Raw genomic sequence first — 18,583 nt, 5'->3', positions numbered from 1 at the left:
TACAGGGGTAGGTATGTGCATGCTGGATATACATGTATGTCTGTGAGTGTGACATAGTTCTGGCTGTGAATCTGTGTAATATACATGCAGTGTGACATGGTGTGTAGCATGTCACTTCGTTTAGTAGATGTATGTTCATGCAGGATAGGAATGAATACATAGTTTCAATGTATGCAGTGCATGCTGCATATGTGTGTTTGCAGTATGGTAGTACCCCGATAGTACATTTATGTCAGTGAATGTAGCATGCAAGTTGTGCATGTAGGTATGTGTTTGTAGTATGACTGCGCATGATGTAATATGGCTGTATGCATAATGCTAGTCTATCATTATGCCGTCTGAGAGTGTATACCGATGGGCAGAGTATGCCGTTGGACAGTGTGTGTGCTGTTGGACAGTGTGTACCGTTCAGGCATATTATATAGTCTTGTATCACCAGTGTGTGTCACCATATCCTTTCCCAAGGGTATCGCAATCACCGTACATCATGTCAACCGATTCGCCCCGTTTCCCCTTTCTGCCTAGACATGCGGATGCCTCGTTTTCTCTCTCCTTGACTGTCCTTTCCATGACGTCACTGCACGTGTCAGACATCTTTACATAGTCTAGCAGAGAACTCTTCATATTTTGATTTCCGAAATTGAAGAGTTTAAAATCGTGAAGTATTTCATAATATTCTCGGCCCCATTAAATACATAGGATAAAAGAAAAAACCCTCTAAGTAAACATTCTCGATTTTATTCATTAACTATGGTTCAAAATGTGCGTGTTATGAGCCTTTCTCCGTTTACACATCAAACACAACAACACGGTTCACTTCTACTACGAGTACTTCCTGGTTGTGACAGTCCACTCCTTAATTATTGGGATTAACTTGTCACACAATTGTAATGGTATGATGACTAATGTAACCACGCAAAAACCATCTTCAACGACATGGTTGATGTCCCCAATGATAGTACCATGTATCTGTAACGCATGGATTCACATACCATCGTGTCTCATTGATTAGATGCCATTGTTCTCAATTGAGTCCTTACAATGTTTTTCTGACAAAATTTTCAAGTGTATACTAAAATGATTATGTCGTCCAACGTTCATTAGCTACACCACACAATAACACGACACATATACTGAAAAAGTAAGTTATTATCCTAGAACAGAAGGTCGTCTGACTCGACAAAATCACTAAATATTACAAGTAATTTTATCGTCTTGCTAGACATAATTATTTCTAAATTTTCTACATGTTATCCTCTAATGCAACAAATATCTTCCCAATATTGCCACATTTTCTGCGAATTAGCTACTATTTCGTTATCCGTATCCTTAAAATGTAATAACAACCATAGTCATCTTTTTATCCAGCCAGACGATAAGGTGTAGCACTGTTAGTAATATTTGTTTTGAGGTAGATAGCAGTGTCAGTACCATTTTCAGCATTTTGTTGATTCAAACGATAAAATGTAGCAGTGTCAGTACCATTTTCAGCATTTTGTTGATTCAAACGATAAAATGTAGCAGTGTAAGTAACATTTTCAGCATTTTGTTGATTCAGACGATAAAATGTAGCAGTGTTAGTAACATTTTCAGCATTTTGTTGATTCAGACGATAAAATGTAGCAGTGTTAGTAATATTTTCAGCATTTTGTTGATTCAGACGATAAAATGTAGCAGTGTCAGTAACATTTTCAGCATTTTGTTGATTCAAACGATAAAATGTAGCAGTGTCAGTAACATTTTCAGCATTTTGTTGATTCAAACGATAAAATGTAGCAGTGTCAGTAACATTTTCAGCATTTTGTTGATTCAGACGATAAAATGTAGCAGTGTCAGTAACATTTTCAGCATTTTGTTGATTCAAACGATAAAATGTAGCAGTGTCAGTAACATTTTCAGCATTTTGCTGATTCAAACGATAAATTGTAGCAGTGTCAGTAACATTTTCAGCATTTTGTTGATTCAGACGATAAAATGTAGCAGTGTTAGTAACATTTTTTTCAGCATTTTGTTGATTCAGATGATAAAATGTACTGAGCAGTGTTAGTAAGCTGTTTTGTTTCAGGTTTCGTGATTGTAATTTTTATTGGGAGTTTTGTCGAGCAGGATAACGTTTTATTTCATGGTAACTTGTTTCGATTATACAGAGCTTTGCTGTCACACTTTTTATGTCAGATTATTAACACCTTTACAACCACGACATGTATATTTGTACAGATAGTGTTGAAATCGGTTGCCGATAAATATATTCATAATGTGGAAAGCTTTATCGTAGGCGAGTGAACAGTTAAGAAATTCTAAAGAATGAGTATTAATAATAATTTGTTGTGTGTCTGTGATTGGTCGTTTGGTAAACAAGTATTTAATTCAATTTTTAAAACGTAAGTTTTTCATCATATTTTACTTTACAGACTAAATATAAATACTATTACTTTGGATAACAAATGGGCAAATAAATTATAGAGTTTGTATAAATATTTTCATATTGATGTCAAGCTTAAGGTAGTTGATGTGTCACTGATTTACAGCATCTATACAAATAATCAACTACAGTCACACTGTGTCTTTCCACCACTGCTAAATAACACTCCCTTATGGCAGTCTGAGCTACCGACAAACTGACTGACGTCACTTCCGCCTTCTCAGGTTAGACTACCTGTAAGGGTGTATCATGTATCCATTACACAAATAAAACGTTTATTTTTAAACCACAATATTTTATTTAAATGTTTGGCGCCCTTTCGATACATATTTCATTAGTGTCATTTTTCGTATTTTTTTCCCAATTAGGTTAAAAATAGAAGAAAAAAAAATTCAGTGGAATTAATCACTCGTCGTGATGGTGTGTCAGCCATAAAATTATTCAAATGCTTTTACACATACTCCCCACAGAGCCGGGAAAGAAGGCTGTGTAATTAATATTTAGTGTTTTTTTTACATTTGCCAACGCCTGCCATAACCTGTAGTCATCTGACCTTCCTGGTCGATGTGTTATGTAGTTACAAATTTATCTTTGTTAAATTCGTTTCGTGTTCAGTTTGGATTAAAAGCATTTTGAATAACATGAGTTCGTCCTTTTGAAATTAAAAAAAAACACGGAAATAAAAACCGGCAATTCTAAGAGTAATACGAATAAGTAGACGTTAGCCTTGTAAATAAAGTATGATGTATAATGATCGAAAATCGTCATGTAACAAGCGTTTCAATATACTCACTCAATTTGCATATCATTGGACCGTAAAAAATTACCCCGGCTATATATGGTGAGATAACGAGGGGGACGATGATTGATTCAACAGCCTTTTATTTCATATTCTGTTGACCGACTCTTCCGGCTTAGATAGTAAAAACCACTTTGCAATGTTAGAAATGTTTGTTTATGTCTTACCTTGTTTTTAAGCATTTTTACACCACGGAAATGTAGATTATTTTTCGAAAAATGAAAATATCATGGATGTTCGGTTAATGTGTTAGTTCTCTATGTCGTATAAGGCTTGTCCATTGTGATTCTCACGTAGTCTTTTTGTACGGGTCTAAACGAAATTGTTTCCGTAGAGGAATTCTAGCACGGTCGTGGAATTAGATTGTTGGCTGTGATATATACTGTATCGCCAATAACGATTTATCCGAGTGAAATTCATTTCCACAAGAGATGACGTTGACATTAAAGGACAAGTCTAGAATACTGAAAACTGAATATTGATGCAAATTTTTGAGCCAATTTATTGCAGACACATTGGATTTGTTAATACCTGTCACACCTTACGTTATTACAGACGCATATTATATCACAAGTCACGTTTGGTTATGTCCACCCCAATATATACAAAGAGTAACGTTCAGGGAGAACCATAATATCAGGATGGGCTCCATTCTTTGCATAATACCTACTTTGATCAGATATATTGAAGATGAGTCATCCATTTTGTCACGTACTCTCATATTGGTTTTGATGTGGTTAGATTTTTTGTATTGTTGCCAGAGTTATTTAGATAGTTAACGAAACATTGGAATTTAGAAACTCTATCAATTTCTCTCTGGCTTGTACATACTGTCAGTTTCACCAGATTCGCAATGGAATTTAGAAACTCTACCAATTTCTCTCTGACTTGTACATACTGTCGGTTTCACCAGATTCACAGTGGAATTTAGAAACTCTACCAATTTCTCTCTGGCTTGTACATACTGTCAGTTTCACCAGACATCGGTGAAACAATGTGTATTACAATACCACAGTATATGGGTAGATAACACTTCAGACATTCTGTCCTATTACAAAAAGGAACAAACTAACAGAAACATTGTTACCACCGAAGTCTTTTCAGTTTGATGTAAACCATTCAAACTGTATACGACAGTACCAGTCTTCAATGTACTCGTATTTTGTTTTCAGTAATGAATCCACAAGTCTTAAGTGGAGTTCGTATCTACCAATACTGTAGTGTCTTTAAGTATTACATATAAAAAATAATTGTGCGATACACAGTTTTGGTGGTATCTAATGAAATTTACTGTAACATGGTAGAATTCTCCTGGCCAAAAAGACAACTCTTTGATATCACTCTGTATTTTTCCATTGCTGATTTTAAAGTAAGAGTTTCTTATACCAAGTAAGAAGGAGCAGTGCAGTTATGGAAGTGTACTTTATGTACTTATTAGTACTTTGTATCTTTTCAGTAAGCGTTTCCTTTAATTTAGGACTACATAATTAGAAGTTGCAGTTTGATTAATAAAGTCAAGTTCAAGTATTAAGTACTTTATTATATGGTAGAATATTAGGATTGAAACTGAAATTGTCACATTCAAGGTCAAATTTGTCTTAGCTATCTCACGAGATTCACTGTAAAATCAAAGTCACAGAAGCGTGGCCAGCGTGTAATAGCCATATGTTGTTTTCAGACGCACTCTCTACGTAAGGCGCCTTGATGCAAAGCGCTTAGACCAAGACATGCTGTCTGTTTAACAGATAACTGTCATAACACATACACAAGAATCACATAAGGATGGTGTATTTATAGTACAACGCACTATGTTTCCATCATATTTTGTTAAATAGATTGCATTATTCTCATGTTCTAATTACATGTATACGTTTGACCTTGAACTCCCAAACCAAGGGCAAATGTCAAGATGATCTTGTCAGTGATTTATATCTAGCATAATTTTGAGTCATTTTAAAAATAAGATGCTGACCTTGACAGTAAAACGGTTATTGAAAAAGGTATAATCATAAATTATATAATTCACCATAGCTATAATCACCAGGTAATGACAGATATTATTAACATGCTTAGCATTATTTAAATCATCAGTGCAAAGTCAGATTTTAAGTATATGTTCATCTGTATGGCTACCCTGTTGTAATACTTTGTGGACGTACACTTTATTCAGTCAAATAACCAAAGAACCAAAATTTACACTTTATATTAAACAGGAATTCTCTCTCCTGTTCTATTTCCACACTCTCGCAATCAAGAGCATATTTTTTCCAGCGGCGCGTTTTGAACAATGCCGTATTACTAGGCCTGTGTTTTTACTTCTTTACGATGTATTTGCATGGTACTATCTTTCCACGGTATCGTCTAAATTGTACACTTCAAAATCTAGTCTCTAAGCTTAGCATGAGAAAACCATGAAGGGTCATTGAATAACATTAAACGATTAGTGGCTAGCTGTAACGTTCCGCCAGTTTGCCTGTTGAAAATACGTCAAATCTTTATCGGGTACGGTTCAATCCTGCCAATTAGTCCTACTAGGTTGTTGTCTATACTGTATTGTAGCCGCTGATGGAAGTGTGTATACTGTTTATTGTTTGCGCCTAAACAATACAAAAATAAATGGAATATATTCTCACCTGACAATAAAATGTACAGTTGTAGGATACAAGTAGGGTTTGAACACAAGGTGTCAGATTGTATATGCTTCAATATGTCACAACAAAATAAGTCAAAATGAGAACACAAGTTAGGAAACAAGAATAGTTGCAATTTATGTTACTGGGGCATTAACTTGGAAGCTATAGCCTATTACATAAAACGATATATATCTTACTCCCACTTTTAAAGGGGCACAAGCTGAATTCATACCTTTTGGGGGTAAAATTTTGCTGCACATCCAAAACGCACTTGTAGTATTGTACCAACTGAAACATACTTAACTATCACTTGCAACTGACTGAACTCAACCCTGGTATCAAAATATAACTTATACATGAATTGAAGTAACGTAATTTTTCATACGTATGTAAAAAAATTCGAAAATATCTACTATACAATCAACTGTTTTAACAATGCCAGAAGACAATTGTAATGTCATAGAAGGCGTGGAGGATCGGCATTTATACTAGAAAATTAAGAGAGATTTTATGTAAGTATTTTCATTTGAGTAAAAAAAAAGTTATGAACTCAGCTTGTGCCACTTTAAAGAATTGGTTTTCCAAGCGTCTATGGTTTGACTGATTCGTGAGGACTGTATGTACATGTATCTACAACTTATGCGCACTTAAACAGAATAGCAGAGGCTCTAGTGTTATAAACGCACGTGTTATAATTTCTCTGTTGAGATTCTGTCATCTTCATGAGGGGGCCTAGGAGTGTGGCCACGTGACTGGACACTATACAAATATAACAGCAATTATCACAAACTGTCAGACAAAGGGTCCTACTTTGATTGTAATATTTCCCGTTGTTGAGCTAAGGTTTAGTTTGTGAAGGCCACTTAGACTATAACCAAGATTAATTGTACATACAGTGTTCAAAGGTAAAGAAATTTGATAAGAATGGATTAATCTATGCATGTATTTCAAAACACAGGATGAAAAAAATAGCAAAATTACAAGAAATGTTACTTGCCTTTGTAACCATTTTTTGCTTAATCCAATAGCATACGTCTATTACAAGATTTTACATTTTCGAATAAACTTTGGTTTACCCATTGTGATCGGTATCTTAAATCATCATTTCCCTCAATAACCAATTTTATGTCTTCAATTGAATTATCTTGTCAAAATCGAACCTGTACATCAAATCGTGAACTTTAAATGAAAAAGATGTGGCAGCGCTCCGGGGCAAACAACCACTGTACAATACATCTGTTCAGTTTGATCAATGTGAAAGGTTTAATGGCGGACGTATGCGGGGGATATGCCATTCCCGGAAGCAGCTTTTTGATGAATTATTTTTAATGTTGATGGTTTCTATGATACGAATATCGTTGTGTAGGGTTCAGGCAGTTAGAACTGTGCATTTGCATTGATTTAGTGTACTTCGTCTCTTGGTTGCAAATGAGAATTTAATCCCGGATATCTTTCAGCCAATCTGTATTCACTCCGTAGTAGTCCATACGTCTCGGTAACACTCACACGTTCAGAATGTAATTTTAAACGAACTCCGACACAGTTTAAGTTCTATTCGACTGAACAACGGATGTATCTCAGTAGAGATTTGGTACTGATAAAGTTGCCCGATGTTGGATTGTCCCATTGGGTTTCTCATGATGTATTCATTTATCAACCAAAAAAAAAAAAGAAAAAAAAAAAGAAAGAAAAAAAGACCATACTATATTGGGGTTCTCATTGATAACCCGAGGTAGTTATCTGCATTACCCGCGGCCAATTAGCCATGTTCACATACACAATTGTTCACCTGACCCGTGGCCCCCAGCTCTAATCCATTTCTTAATCCTTTGACAACATGCTTAATTTGGAGTTCACATTCTGTCAATTTCAACAATTTATTGTTTGTATCATGATTTTAAGAAGGTTACAGGAAATAATGTACATGTACACTTTTGTGTAAAATTCGATTTTGGATCCCTTCTATAAGTCGATCTCAGAGTACAAATTCGTTAAAATCTACATTTTGGTAGTTTTTCTTCATATAGATGAGGTACGTTTCAAATACCTTGTTTCATAGGACAGTATAAATGAACAATATTCATAACTTATTTCATGATGGTTCTAAATATAAACCCATTGGCTGTATTGTAAGATAAGGATGTGTGCAATGAATCCTTCTAGCAAATCAGAGCTTTATTCTTCTCAAACACAGAACTTCTAATTATTATTGGTGACTCCAGAAATGATTGCTAAAAGGTCAGAGGTCACATAAGAACATTTATCAACCGTTTATAGACAGGGACTTTAGCCATTCAAGGGGGATTCAAGAGACTTTAGGTATGTCTTTGCTACTCTTCAGGAGAGTACAGACATACATCATTCATTGTTTGGCACTTTGCTAACGAAACTTTAAACCGACACATTTCGATTTTTCAAAGAAAGAGACCGTAAGGGGTCAGCTTGTAATTTTCATCTTGACCTGTCTGTCTTACATATAACGAACCAATGGAGTAAAGTGTGTATAAAAATACACATTTCTGATTCCTACTGATAACTAATGTGTTTATTAGATATATGCGATAACCTGGTATTGAATTACGGGTCTTTAGGTATGCCCTGAAGATTCTTATTATGAATGCAGACATGTTATCCGGAAAAAATAGCATTACGAAAGTATAACTCTGTGGATAAAAATAAGTAATTTCTGAAACTATCGAAACTGTGTCCAATTTATCAGTAATATCACTTTGGTGGTGTGGTGTGTTTTCAACAACTTTAGAACCTTTAATACTATAGTACAATAGTGGTAAGAATAATGACGTCACGTAATTTCGTGGCAAAGGAATGGCCGGTAATACCCGAAAACACACGAAGTAAATTCGAAGGGATAACGACTGAAAAACTGTCATTTTTAAGGATTACGCGACCGTTTCTTTGCATAATTTGTACCATACTATGTCTCATGAGCCCACTCTCTATAAATAAAAAAACCCAAAGGTCATTATCAGCATTTTAGAACTACCTTGAAAGGGACACGTGTCAATTTGAGACCCATTTTTATCTAGTCAATAAATACTTACACAACACTTGTCTAGTATTATTGTAGTTATATAATTGTATATAGTAAAATATACATCTCCGTATAGAATCGGTAGGTTTCATTTTCATTCATAATGCAAGGCAATTATGGGACGCACCCAATGAATACGTCACAGCATAATTCATTTAGTCTGTCTAACTGCTATGCCATAAATGTCATGGTTACTAGTTATAATTAAACACGTGTCGGTGAGTAGAATAACAATGTATAATACTTAAAATGAAATAAAATAATACAACAAAACGCTCAGATTTAGCCCAAATCCCTTAAAGTGTTCGTTTGTTGAATTGTACATTTGTCAAAGTATTGTTTTCTTCAAATCTAAAAAATTCTTTCTTGGCCTCCAGCTGCCTCATCAGTGCCAGGATAATTATTTATACATTTTCCTTCCAAATGACCGTACACTAGGATCTAGGCTTAAATAATGTATACTTTTTAAAAGAGGTACAATGAATTAAATATGTGATGCTGATAGCATGTACAACTCTCTACCATCATCATCGGCAGAATTCTGAGCGGAATAGAGCGTAGTTAGCTAGGCGCCCTCTAGTGGTCACTTCTTATACACGACTGAATTCCTAAAGTCAGCTAACCTAATCAACATATATACAGCTTCATCCCATATTTACGTTTAATTTTGTTGCACGAGAAAATGTGTATCACGTAGATGTGAAATGTTGTTTTGTGAAATTCAAAGACCGTGTCGTCATCTTCTACTTTTAATGCATGTAAATTCTAATTCATATCTCTCTCTTCTTTCCAACACTTTTCTGTGTCATTTTGTCTATGTGTGTATCTGTGTCTGTGTCTGTGTCTGTGTCTGTGTCTGTGTCTGTGTCTGTGTCTGTGTCTGTGTCTATGTTCGCGTCTATGTTCATGTCCATGTGTGCGCGTTTGTCTCTCGTCTGTTTTTTTCTCTGTATCTAAATGTGTCCCATCTTTTCTCTACCGCTATTACAAATTCATCTTCATTCTCTATCAACTTTGCCCTACTCCCCTCATTCCTCTTTCCCTTTTCGGCCTCGTTTTATCTGATTCTATCCGTTTGTTTGTATATCTGTCTGTCTGTCTGTCTGTCTGTCTGTCTGTCTGTCTGTCTGTCTGTCTGTCTCTCTCTCTCTCTCTCTCTGTCTGTCTCTCTCTCTCTCTGTCTCTCTGTCTGTCTCTCTCTCTCTCTGTCTCTCTCCATCGTGTGTCTCCGTATGTCTGTCCGTGTTTCTGTCTCTGTCTCTTGCTGTTTCTGTGACTTTCCCCCATTTCTGTCTTTCTCTTTCTCGTCCCGAAATAACACTGCAGGCTACTAGGGGTCCAGAGGTAAGGACGTTGGGGTATCCCACTATTACACATTTGAATAACATCGCTTTCTTACGTTTGTGAATAAATTAATTAATGAATACTTCTATGACATGCACTTATCAACGTTCAATTAATTTAACCATGCTGTGTTGTTTTTATTTGTTGTGTAAAGTTAAGGTAGAGCATTTTTTGTCTTTTAAGGAGGAGATGAGCTTTCAGTGACTGTATTAACTGTCAGTAGTATAAAAACAGTTCTTCTGCATGCTGTAATTTAAATGGCCACGTTGCACTGCTCGTTTAATTATAAATAAACACCTTAGTTTATTACGGAGTAAAGATGTTCACTTATTGCCGTCAATGTATAAATGCCACTGGCTTTTTTTTTTATTTCTACGGGTAGTCAGTATTCAAATGTGACATTCAACTCAATATGAACATACGAATCGTATAATAGAGGGAGGGTTGTTGATGTATACAAGTATGTAATTTAGAGGGTGGGTAATTTGCTGAATACATGTGTGTACTTTCGGAAACTGTTGCTGTGAAAATATCATTGGTCGCTTGTGTAGTTAAGTCGAACACCGCACATTTAATTTCATTTGTCGATGTTATTGCTGGATGACTTTACTTTAGCATTTGTCTGTTATAGTCATTTACTGTCGTTCTTAATATCCAATGCAAATGAGCTATTTGCCTCGTTTTCGCATCCTAGGTTACAACACCTAAGCTATAATTGTGACGGTATGGTCAGCAATATAAATACGTCTTGTCGACATATGCTGGTAAAATAAGATATGCGACGCTGACAGCCGTTTACCTTATATTCGCGTAGGCTACAAACCGATCATGTGTCTGTATAAAGGACAAAAACGTCCTTGTAGACTTCATTGGGTGATAGCATTATTTACTGATTACAACTTTATTACGGTTCGCGACCTCTTCATAACACCATTTAAAATGATGTCAGTTCACGTGATATTTGGTGAGATATTTGTATGCTTATTGAATTTACATTTTAAGTCAAAGAGGGCGCTTTGGGGTCATGACATATTCAGCAGGGTTTGTGTATGCAAAATAAATATTGATATTTGATAAATTCGTCTGCTACATGATTCTGTTTGACCTCTTTCAATTCAGTTAGTAGGCAGAAAATGCTCTCGTAATAAAGATGTACTTGCATACATTTGACAAGTCAAGGCAGTGAAACGCTTCACCAAATTTTCTTCCTCAAACTTCATTTTCATAAAATTTTGAAACGGAAACGTTTATTCAAAATGTCATTCACTTGGAATATGATTATTGACAGAAGTTTTCAGTCGTTTGTATTTTTCATGGATGTCTACATGGCGCAAAAAATATTGTCCAATCACGTTCATATTTCAATTTCTTGAGCGACCCAACAAAAGACATTATTACGTCATCAGCAAGGAGGGAACGTCAGGACAATTCACAGTTATATATCTTTTCATCATCATTGTCCACCTGCTGCCATGAAAATATTTGTAAATGGACGTATTTAGTATCGGTTGAAGAGACAAATAGCTGCGTCGCCACTCTTGATCGGAGTATGTCGATTTCTCGTCATTCTTTGCATTGGTTTTTGTATACAATTCATTCATACGAGAAGTAAATGGTTTGTAACTAGGCCAGGCTGTTTGTTGAAATGTTCTACTTTGTATTGGATCAATGAAAATCACAGTCACCGATACTTCCGGCATTTTTATGTATTCTTTGTGATGGTTTACTTTTCTGGTCATGTTTACTAAAGCATGTGAACATTTTTTGAGTGGTTTGACTTTCCATGCACTGCATGTACATTTATATAATTGTAGTTTGAATGAAATTAGGGCTGTATATCAAATTCATAGCAGTGAAATATTGTTCAAGAATACAGTAAGACTCAGACAACGTGTGAAAACATATACTGTTCGTTGAGTGACAGCGACATAACTTATTGTTCACAAGCAAAAACAGCTGCAAGGAGTCCTAAGTTTTGCGGTAGAGTTCTGAATTGATTTCTCCTGGAAATTAATTATCACAACCTCTCGTAGCTTTAACCTATGCAATGGTACAAGTGACCTCCAACACAGTAACCTGACCTTCAACCTATGACCTTTACTATCTAAATACCAAGTTCGTCCCATGGCTTGCATTATAATAATTAACATGATATACTTTATATGTGATATACATTGACGTATGTAAATTCATTTGACACATTTGAAGGCAATATTTATTAAACTGAATACAAAGACTGTGACGTTCTGTCGCCTTCAGTTATATAAATAGTTATGTATTTATTTTGTTAAAATAGAATGCTATTGACTTTCTTAGTCTGAAATTTACAATAAATGTTAGAATTTTGTCATATTTAGGCCAATAATTTCATCAACTGGAATAACTATTTTAAACTGGAACATAATGTTAAAATGACGTCAGATGTAGGCCAGTAATTTTCATATGATTTACAACATATTCGTATCGCTGTTTGTTGTAAAATATCTGGTCTAAAATTGGTATGAGTATTGAAGGACGTATTCAGTATTTCGCATACACAATTGTTAATATTTCAATCGTTGAGGTAGTCCTTGGTTTTGTGAATTATCGTATTACTATTACTATTATTATTATTATTATTATTATTATTATTATTATTATTATTATTATTATTATTACAGTTTTACCACTGTATTCTAGGAATATTTGATCGATATGTTTCATGCTATCAGCTCCGACAGGTGCAAAGTCCGACGGTGTTAGGACAGTGTAGCATGTGTTATTTAATTAGCATTTCACAACGTCTGAGCACTAAACAGCGTTAGGTACCTGATATAATCAGAAATGAATTCGAATTTACTCCATTCCAGTCAAATTCAGTCCCGACCTAAAGTAAGCTTCTCCCTGGAGCAGAATAGCGGGGGGGGGGGGGGGTATCGAACACTGAAATCAATTGATATTTATAGTGTTGTGGTTACACTGAATCCTGCCTATGACGTTTATTCAGGTATTCATGCTCTGTGTAATCATGCATAATTATTTATGAGTATGCATAAGTAGTTATGATTATGTTTGATAATTTCATATCAGAAAGGCAACACGGCCTTACAATCATGTGCTAAATTCAAACTCAAACTCAAAAACGATCTGTTTTTAGTACCATATCTTCCTTGCTGCCTGTTCGATACACAAATATCATATGAACTCTGTCATCAATTCATTTTATTCCATATGGCCAATCACATGTTATTGCCATTCATACTGACTTAATGTACTAGGATACGAGCCTTTGTCAAGATTTTATGATGGAGAAATATTTATCGAATATACTTTGCACAGAGGCAGCATTGTTGTATAAATGAATTAATACAATTATACCGAAACGTTGCGAGCTGACGCTGCACAACATATCGATCTGACAGTTGGCTATGCATATGTGCTCGCTGACTATAGGCGGACAAAACCGTATGAACAATGACAGCCAGAATGTTTGAAATTATATTTAGTAAATTAAAATATTAAACACCCCCATCTGAATTCAATTATTTGCTGTCACACGATAGCTGTGTTGTGTGATGCTATGTTGTTATCGTGTATCGGAGAATAAGTATATATAGGGCGACGAGTAGCTTGTCGGCCATGTTTAATCAGTTATGTGTACCTGCAGTGCATAGCCGTATCTTTATCGTTCAGTGTTCGCATATAAGGTGCTTCTACAATAACTATCGTGTTTGACACCTATCACAACCATTTCCGTGTTCAATTTATCGTTTTCCATCAAGTCATCTATTCAATTGGCTAAGTTCGGGATATTATTTTTTATCAATGTATATTACAGTGTCACAACGGAGCTCTTAACAGTCACAATAGCCTGCGTGCTTCATTTGCATAAGAATAGCCATTGGACGTTGTTCCGTCGACAGAACCTGTCGACAAAATTTGCATACCATGAAATATTAATAGGTAATATGTACATATTTGTGTGTAGCATGCAGCAGTCTGACCCGCGTTCTTTTCGAAGTATTTGGTGACTGATGAAATCGTGTGTATGAAATGGACATAATGTATGGTGAAAGTGAAGACGTCACCCATGTCTAATAGTGAATTTTGTCAACTGATGTGTGTTCTTTTTTCTCGGCCAGGATGGCAACGTTCGCGTATGGCGGCCAGGGAGAAAGTGTGGACGGTGCTACACAGGGACAGGAGGCAGCTACGGGCTCCCGCTCCTCTATCGCCAGGAAACAGTTTGAGGATAAAAAAACACCTAGGACCAGATCATTGTTTATTTTTAGTGAAGACAACTTTATACGAAAGTACGCCAAGAAGATTACAGAATGGCCATATCCTTTTTCTGTATTTATATATCATTATGGGCACGTATATCTTAATGAGAGGCAAAGACAGCATCATGCAGGATGGGAAGTTTTGTTTCGATTGCACAGTTGCTGGGAAGGGACCAATTGTGATCGAGGTCTGTTTACCTACAAATTGAAGGTAAAGTGCTCTTTTCGAGCTGTATTTACTATCGTATATCATATTGTAACATTAGCCGTAAAGTGTTCGGGATAATGACAGAACAAAAACCTTGAAACATGGCAGCATTTCAAATGACAGAACTGTTATGACACAGCGCGTTTTAACGACGAAATCGATAGAATATTAAGTGATAGCTAGACAGATTGCTCTGCGCATCGTCGAAAGTACATCAGCCACGGCAATATATATACATGTATCTGTCCGGCCTGCGTGACAGCTGGATTCACACACGTTAACCAAGCCATAGTAATAGACAGTTCGACATCAAACATTCTCAAAACATTCTTTGTTCTTGAGTCTATAACAGATGCTATATCATTCAACCCACAAGTACGTAATCTAAACTTAGAAATATTTGGGCTGCCAACAACGGTCTGTCCGATGTGCGTTAACCTCCAAATAATACAGACTCGATAAAGTTCTGCGTGAAAGAAATGAAAGCGCGAATCACCCAGGTGATCACCCAAAATGAATTCGATTACTTGTATTCGTATATTACATTCCGTAAATATCACATATCAGTGTCACATTATATTCATAAACTTAAAAAAAACCACATCGAGGTAGCAATGTAAGTGAAAAATGATCATGGATGATTCCATGATGAAGGTCACACGAATTGGAAATGACACATTAAATTTGAATTATGAGTAATTATCATGAGCATGAAGACTCCGGTAATTCCAATACTAAGTTGTCAGCGAAAAGTTGATTTAAGTCCACCTCAACAGTCTCTTTGTAAAGACAATTGAATTCTCCTAACAGTCTAACGACCAATAACCTTCGACGTTCTAACCTTCTCGGGCACATTCCGAGATGAGTTTTGTATTCGAAACCTATTAATTCATCATCGGAGAATGAAATACTGTAGCGTACACACAATGACAATCTTGTCAAGCAATAGACAACAGTTAATGCTATATTAATTGCTGTGTGTTGTTGGCAAGAGAGGGGCTCCATTACGGGTATTACACAATTTCTGTCCCCATGTATCGATTAATCCTAACAGCGGCGCTTCGTTGACGAAAACGTCAAAGTCTTTGCTGTTATTTTTTCGGAATGTGATCAGTGATGAGTGTGGGAAGTCTCAGTTAGATAATTAAGGCTAGGTATTGCTAATTAAGGTGCCAGTAGGTTTGAAAAATGATCAACACTCTTGGTTTTTAATGAAATGGACAGGGATGACACAGTTTTAATTATCGATCCTATTAATATGCATGGGCTTGATATGATGCCCGTGTCGATTTCACTCTATCACTAACAGAAACCGTCAATAGATGTCGCATTAAATGAACAATAGTGACTTCTCAAGTATAACGAAGTATACTGTGATGAGCATCATCTTTTTTATCTTCACCTGACGGGTGCAGGTTACAGAACAACACGGAAAGAATATTGCATCCTGGGAAATCGAACAGCGAAAGACGCCATTTATACTCTCTGCTGATAGGTGTCATCGTGATATGCGGCATTCAGCTTTCCTAACCTGAAAAGTAAAATAAATAAAAACGATTGATGTTCAATAGATATGTTCAAAAGTACTTCAATAACAAATAGCAATGTAACCGATAATTAGGGGAAGGCGACGTGAGTAAGGTAAAAGTCGCATTTTGTAAATCAATATTTCGTCATAGTAAATTAATATTAAATAGTAGTGGTTCAGTTTGTGTGCACCCCAACCATTTACTCTGAGTATTAGTCTATTTATATACCGTATACGTGTAGGCCACGTAAAACAACGGTTGGTGCTTCTATTTTGCATATAAGGGTGAATTTATATATATATACAGATATGCGTAAACAATAGTATCGGAGAACACAATCTCATATTTATTTAGTAGACACTGAAAAATTGATTGTGTTGGTATACCTCTTAATTTTTTTTAATTTTCCGTGTTAATCAAGCCTTTTTGATCGTTTATTGGCTTAAGAGAAGGGTTTCAAACTGCCAGGATTAATATCATACCGTTTAAAACTCATGCATATATTAATGCTGAAATATTCAAATTTTGATAATTCAGATGCATATGATAATCTTTTGAATACGAAAAACGGAAATAGCTTCGCATCCTCTGTAGTGTTAAATATGCATTTCTATGTGAGAGTGTGTGAATGTGAAGAAAGTGTGTGTGTGTGTGTGTGTGTGTATGTATGTATGTATGTATGTATGTATGTATGTTTGTATGTATGTATGTATGTATGTATGTATGTATGTATGTATGTATGTATGTATGTATGTATGTATGTATGTATGTATGTATGTATGTGTGTGTGTGTGTGTGTGTGTGTGTGTGTGTATGTATGTATGTATGTATGTATGTATGTATGTATGTATGTATGTATGTATGTATGTATGTATGTATGTATGTATGTATGTATGTATGTATGTATGTATGTACATTATACATATGGAAATATATTGGTGTGTGTATTTGATCATCAAAGTATTGGCTGTATATTCTACTGTTTGATAATACACGTCGGCTTACATTTGGTCTTTTCGGACCCTGTGACTGCAATATCTCAGGGCTCAAAAGATAACTCAAAAGTAGGCAATATACAGCGTTGCAAACGTTATCATATACCTAGCCTTTTTACGGCAGGCCGAATTACTGTCCGTTTTTTGTAAGAGTTAACATTAACTGTCACGGGAATCGCCAGAACGCGACAAAATTAGACAGTCGACATAGTCTGATGTCTAATTAGGTAGTTTATTGGCAAACTGTATTATCACAACAGCGGCGTCTAAAAGATTTAATAGGTATATGCTACAAAAACTAACGATATTTCCAAGAACATTGGTACATATTCATGTGTCAAGAAATATCAAGAACTTATTGAAAGCTTCACCGTGGCCTAATATTTTTTGGAAAAATGATAGTAACAGCTGCGCATGAGGCTTTGCTAACTGCAACCTGCGACATGATACTACCATGTCACTCAATAACAAACAAACAAACAAACAAACAAACAAACAAACAAACAAGGAAGACAGTTATAAGAGGCACCACATTATACTTGATAAAAATGATGAGAGACCATATGTCCTTTGTCGGCTTGTATATAAACGATGACAAATACCATCTATAACCCTTGAAAGTAACCGTAACTGACTTTTTGTAGAGTAGAACCTCTCTATATTAAACATCAACATTGACAGAATTTAAGACATACAACTATTTTAGTATCACACAGACTAAAAAATTGGAACTCTCGTTCACGCCAACAGTGCATAAAGGCCGGTCCGACATTATTTCTTAAAACAATTTTCAGATTTGCAACAACAACAAAAAGCGAGGACTAGGAGAATTTTGTCTGACAATTTAAATATAAAAAATTCTCAATGATTTTAGCGGGAAAGTGATTATTACTAAAAAGAAAAAGTTATTAAGACTGTTGCTGTGAAGGAAAAGAAAGATGAAGCCTAGCCTGATACAGGAATGCGTTCGTTGACCCACCGGCCGGCGGTATACTTATTGTTGTAGTATTAGTAAACGCCTTGAATTATTAAAAGCTGAAGTTGAATCATCGTGGAATTATCGCCCACCTCTATTCGATTTCAAACGTCAAAGAGTCGTGAGCTTGTCAGCATATAAACATAAAATCATCGTGTAAGTATGCCCGATGCGATGTACATTTGTAGTTATATGGAAGCATTTCGTTTTAGCTGTTAGTTAGTCAGCACGACACGAAGATGATGATTTTAAAGGACTAAAAAAAAATTAATACCAACCGATGTGAATTTAAAGTACTAGCTTAATATTAGAAAATTCTTGTTAATATATTTGCATATTTACACCTACACGGAACTAAATGTC

The 18,583-nt window shown here is 35.5% G+C and overlaps 1 protein-coding gene across 8 annotated transcripts in view; it reads left to right on the top strand.

Annotated features, from left to right (window-relative positions):
* The window catches only part of LOC144440972 (voltage-dependent calcium channel type A subunit alpha-1-like), a 141,785-nt gene that overhangs the window by 42,845 nt on the left and 80,357 nt on the right, over positions 1-18,583 (top strand). For all 8 annotated transcript variants that reach the window (XM_078130457.1, XM_078130454.1, XM_078130452.1 and 5 more), the window contains exon 3: positions 14,372-14,569. In XM_078130457.1, coding sequence (XP_077986583.1) covers positions 14,372-14,569 — 198 coding nt within the window. The remainder of the gene's footprint in view (positions 1-14,371; positions 14,570-18,583) is intronic.

This window comes from Glandiceps talaboti, chromosome 10, assembly GCF_964340395.1.
Source record: "Glandiceps talaboti chromosome 10, keGlaTala1.1, whole genome shotgun sequence".
Classification (NCBI taxonomy): domain Eukaryota; kingdom Metazoa; phylum Hemichordata; class Enteropneusta; family Spengelidae; genus Glandiceps; species Glandiceps talaboti.
This window is presented reverse-complemented; position numbering and strand designations above follow the sequence as displayed.